Source organism: Crinia signifera, chromosome 9, assembly GCF_055691185.1.
Source record: "Crinia signifera chromosome 9, ASM5569118v1, whole genome shotgun sequence".
NCBI classification, from domain to species: Eukaryota; Metazoa; Chordata; class Amphibia; order Anura; family Myobatrachidae; genus Crinia; species Crinia signifera.
In genome coordinates, this window is record NC_139225.1 from 144,741,242 (window position 1) to 144,746,029 (window position 4,788).

Consider the following 4,788-nt stretch of genomic DNA (forward strand, 5'->3'; position numbering starts at 1 on the left):
TATAAAGGGAATAGTACAATTCATACAAGGGAAAAAGTCAAAACAAAACACAGTAAGATGGAGCTGACACAGGTACGCACTGAGGAACCTCTGCTGCAGCACGTGCAGAGGAGTCGGACACCCTGGTACCATTGGCTGAGCATCTGTTCCTTCATCATCTTGCTGGGAGCCACTATCATCCTGACTCTTCTCCACTTTCAGATCATCCCCACTACAAATAAGGTGAGTGTCTCCCTAATGCCTCCAGACTAAACTCCTGCTGATAATTATCCATTTGTATTAATAATAATATTAATTATATAGATCTGCATTGTATCTGCGCTGTTAGCACACTTCTGGGTACTATAATAGTTGCAACCAATTTATAATAAAACTTTAAGAGACATGGAAGGGGGATTCCAGTCTTGCTGTCCACCAGAGGTCCAGAAAAGTCTACAAGTAATGCTGGTACTTGTAGTTCTACAGCAGCTGCAGCACTACAAGTTGCCTAATGCGATCAGCACTGAACTTTCCAACAGAGGCGGACGACTAATCCTCGTAATACCGGGTTACCAAGCTAATATAAGGAAGTACTTCCTCCTGTACCTACCCAGTATAATACAGGAAGGAGATAAGAATGATCCGTGAGATCAGCTCTGTGCCTGAATCACCGCACACCACTTTGTCACTGACTGGTTTTCTGTATGTTTGTTATAGGAGGAATTTCAGATGCCGGAAGTCCTTCACATCAAGAGTTATTTAGGTAAGTTTGGTTCCACGCTGAAATCTTTGTTACCCAGGGACTGGAGAGATGTAAACAAGCTTTAATAAGCAAACTGCAAATGCTGTGCTGTTTGCAATAGAGGTATAACACATGCATTGCTAAATGGCGCCCGATAACTCCAGTTGCACCAGTTATATGTTTCATAGAAGAGTTAGAGTTAGGTAAAACACATAGAATTAATTTACTAAGATGATTGTTATATTGAAGATACTCAGATACTGGGCCAGATACACTAAGCTTCAAAAGTGATAAAATGGAGAGTGTTAAACAACCAGCCAATCAGCTCCTGCCTGCCATGTCACAAACCATGTTTGAAAAATGTCAGGCAGGAGCTGATTGGCTGGTTGTTTATCTCCATTTTATCATTTTGGAAGCTTAGTGCATCTGGCCCTCTATCTATTATCTTTTAGAAGGTGCTAAAAAATAAGTAGAATCTGTTTGCTGTCAGCATCATCTCATCTTCAACAGAACTGCCATCTTAGTAAATTTACCTCATAGATGCTGATTGTGAAAAAAGCAAACAAAAGTAGCTATGCCCAAAACTTGGCACAACCACAATGCAACTGCACAGTATACTAATAAAGGTGTGCCGCATTAGGGCTGCATGCAAAAGCAGACAGTATTGACCCTGCATGCAATTTGAATAAAGGTATTTACTGCCCTTGTATTGCAGCATGGTTTGTTAAAGATGCACTCAGAAAGTATAGTATATAGTATATTAGTATATTAGTATAGTCCCTATAGTAGGTACAGTATATGTATGTAACGGTTCCTCGCTGTTTAGAGTATATATAGTGCCAGCTATAATAGCTACAAGCTGCAAATACGATTGCACAAAAGTCCAATGTGTTAATGTGATTTTTTATTTGTATTTCTACAGAGTCTGTACCGCAAACCCAGGCAATGGCCGGAAAGCGAGTAGCTGCCCATATGCGAGGTAAGTGATTTCTCCGACCTTCTCATTCTGGTGCTCATTTATCAAAGAGTGATAAAACTCACAGTGAGTGATAATACTTGCTGCGTATGTAAAATGATGCTCCAGCAAATAAGCTCCCAACTGTCACATTTTTGAAAAATAACAGTAGGGAGCTGATTGGCCGGCGCATCACTTATCATATGCTTCAAGTTATATATCATCCTCGAATTTTACCACTCGTTGATAAATGGGCCCTTATCGTTGAACCACCATGAGCAGCTCTTATCTCTGCATGTTCCCTGTTGGGGTAACCTGTACCTAACATGTATGTATTCCTTGATCTTTGCAGGGGTAGTAACAGGAGGCGAAATAATCTGGCAGCAATCTGCCACGTTGAATTTCTTCAAGGATACGGATATCGTTCTCGAGGATAACAAAATGATCATTCCAAAAGACGGCCTCTACTTTGTTTACACCCAGGTGGTGTTCACAGGGATGAACTGCTTGGACATGAAAGACAAAGACCTGACCCACTCGGTCAGTCGAAAAGGTTACGACAAAATTGAGGCGCCCATCCTCACATCAACCAAAACGGTTTGCGAGATCCCGTCGGACTCCTCCTGGACCCAACCTATCTACCAAGGTGGACTTTTCAATCTTGAGGAAGGAGATATTCTTTCCACCGAAACTACAAACGTCCAATATATCAACTCCAACAATGTCTACTTTGGTATTCTTGCAATTTAAACAGATGGACCCTATTGGACATTCACCAGATTGGGTGATACTCCCAGGAGATTGTCATCTGGAGTCATATTCAAATCTCCAGCATTAAAACGGGCGCAAAGTGCCCTGTTTGACAACCACTAGGTCACTATGGACATGAGGACCTCCTGAGAAGAAGCTGTGGGACATCGCTGGTAGAACCTGTCAGAACACTGCAATCTATTGGACCATCGACATTATATTGTGGCGGGAGAAACCGGCTGAGTCCTTCTATCACTTGAGCTTTAAAACTACGCATTTCAATGTTTCTCTCTTCGTCGCAAGACTCTGTTTTGCAAATGTTTATTTAATAACTATTTATTTATTTTATTTATGTAATTTTTATTGTTGTGTATTAGTGTTGTTGGGGCCAAATGAGATATTTGTATGCATACAGTGTATGTACTCCTCACTAGTAAATCTTGCTAAATGGTTAAATACTGCAGGTCTTCTGAATCTTGTTGCTCTGCCGCAATTGTGTCAATACAGATCCCAGTAAACCGCGGGGCATGCTGGGAGTTGTAGTTGTTACACAAGAGCTGCTGGGCTACGGGTTTTTGGAGGCCTCCTGCAAACTGTACTGTTGTTTCACAGTAGAAACTTGCAATTAATGTGTTGGCACCTTGTGTCGTGTCTATAATTGGGTGTGAACTCAAGGGCGTAACTAGCATAGGTGCAGGCAGTGCAGCTGCTATGGGGCCCAGATCTGAAAGGGGCCCACCTTCCCTGTCAATGTTACTTGTGTTATATACATTTTTTTACCATAAGGGCCCTTACACTTTTTGCTATGGGGCCTACAAATATCTAGTTACACCCTTTACACCCTGTAACCAACCTTTGAAGCTAGCGGAGAAATTTATTTTCTCTCAAGGTTTTTTAATATAGAGACACGGGCCTTATTCTAGTTCACTCTTTCTGACAAAATCCTTCTTAGATGGACAAAACCATATGCACTGCAGGTGGGGCAGATGTAAAATGTGCAGAGAGAATTAGATTTGGATGGGGTTTTACTTCAAATTGATATCTATATTGCAGTGTAAAAATAAAGCAGCCAGTATTTACCCTGCACAGAAACAAAATAACTCACCCAAATCTAATTATCTCTGTACATTTTACATCTGCCCCCCTGCAGTGCACATGGTTTTGTCCAAGAAGGATTTTGTCAGAAAGAGTGAACCAGAATAAGAGACACAATTACTGAGCAAAGGACAAATATCAGTACTACATTGCTGAGCAATGCTTGTTTTCACTGTTATCATGTAACACTATCTTGAGTTGTAAAATACCAAATTGTAGCAGGGGCTGATTTTACAGTCTCTTCGTTACTTGGTGTTGTTGTTAACTCTGTATTTATATTTTGTAAATGTTATACTAATTTCTTCCTTTGGACAGGTGTGCTATTGGTTGGCGCTGGTCCCAGGGAACTTACTGGTGTGTTACACAAACCCAAGCTGCTGTACCTCAAGAAACAGGGGGGGGTCTGGCCCCCTGTAGTAATAGAAATTGTGGATAGGGTTTTTTTTGAGGTGGCGCTAAGGGTGTGTGTAGTGGCAAGCAATGAATATGAGAAGGTTATGGTGATAGAAAAGAGATTTATTAACAATTAACAGTATGGGTGCAGTAATAGGCACAAGTGGTGATAGGGGGGGGGGGGGGGGTGCTGCAACAGCACTCTGAGATGATGTTAATGTCCCACAGCTCTCAGGGGTGCAAGGTTATGCACTGGGGTGGCAGCAACGGGTGGCTCGCCTAGCGAATTAGGCTAGCAGATGGTACATGGTGCCAGAGAACAGGGGAACAAAAAGTCAGGGGCGCAAGTGCACTGCACCTGGGTGGCGGCAAAGTGCTGGCCACCGTATGCAGGATGTGCCCAGATGGTAACAATGTCAAAGGTAGGGAAAGTCAGATTGGCAAGGTGGGAGGAATAACGTCACAGGCCGGTGGTGCGGGGGGCTGGCGTCCCGTACCGCCCGCAGTGCACCTCTAACCTGTGGTTGATGGTGAGTCCGATCCTCGTTCCTTTCTTCTCTATCCGCGATCCTGTTGCGGCTCAGGACGGCGCCGTGTCCGCACGTCCTGCCGGGCTCCACGAACTCAGCACGGGGCTCGACTTCCGGGTGTGGATGACGCGGATGACGCGATCTCCCTGCACCCAAGTCTGCAGTCCCGGCTTCTGCCGTGCGCTCTACTCCCGAAAGGGAGGAGACTTGCGGTGAACGTGTAGTAAAGAGTGAATGTCCTCCAACGCGTTGCGACCCGTCTGGGTCTTCTTCAGGGAGTGATGTTGGCAGTGAATTAGTCCTGGGTGTTTAACCCTTTTTGGTCGTGACGCACATCGTCACGG

At 43.8% G+C, this 4,788-nt stretch overlaps 1 protein-coding gene across 1 annotated transcript; it reads left to right on the forward strand.

Moving 5' to 3' along the window:
• Positions 1 to 2,550, forward strand: LOC146036747 (tumor necrosis factor-like). The gene is made up of 4 exons (XM_083160635.1): positions 1 to 222; positions 697 to 742; positions 1,644 to 1,700; positions 2,029 to 2,550. Exons 1-4 carry the CDS (start codon positions 58 to 60, stop codon positions 2,424 to 2,426), a joined length of 666 nt encoding a protein of 221 aa, XP_083016761.1. The 5' UTR covers positions 1 to 57; the 3' UTR covers positions 2,427 to 2,550.
• Positions 2,551 to 4,788: the final 2,238 nt, after the last annotated feature.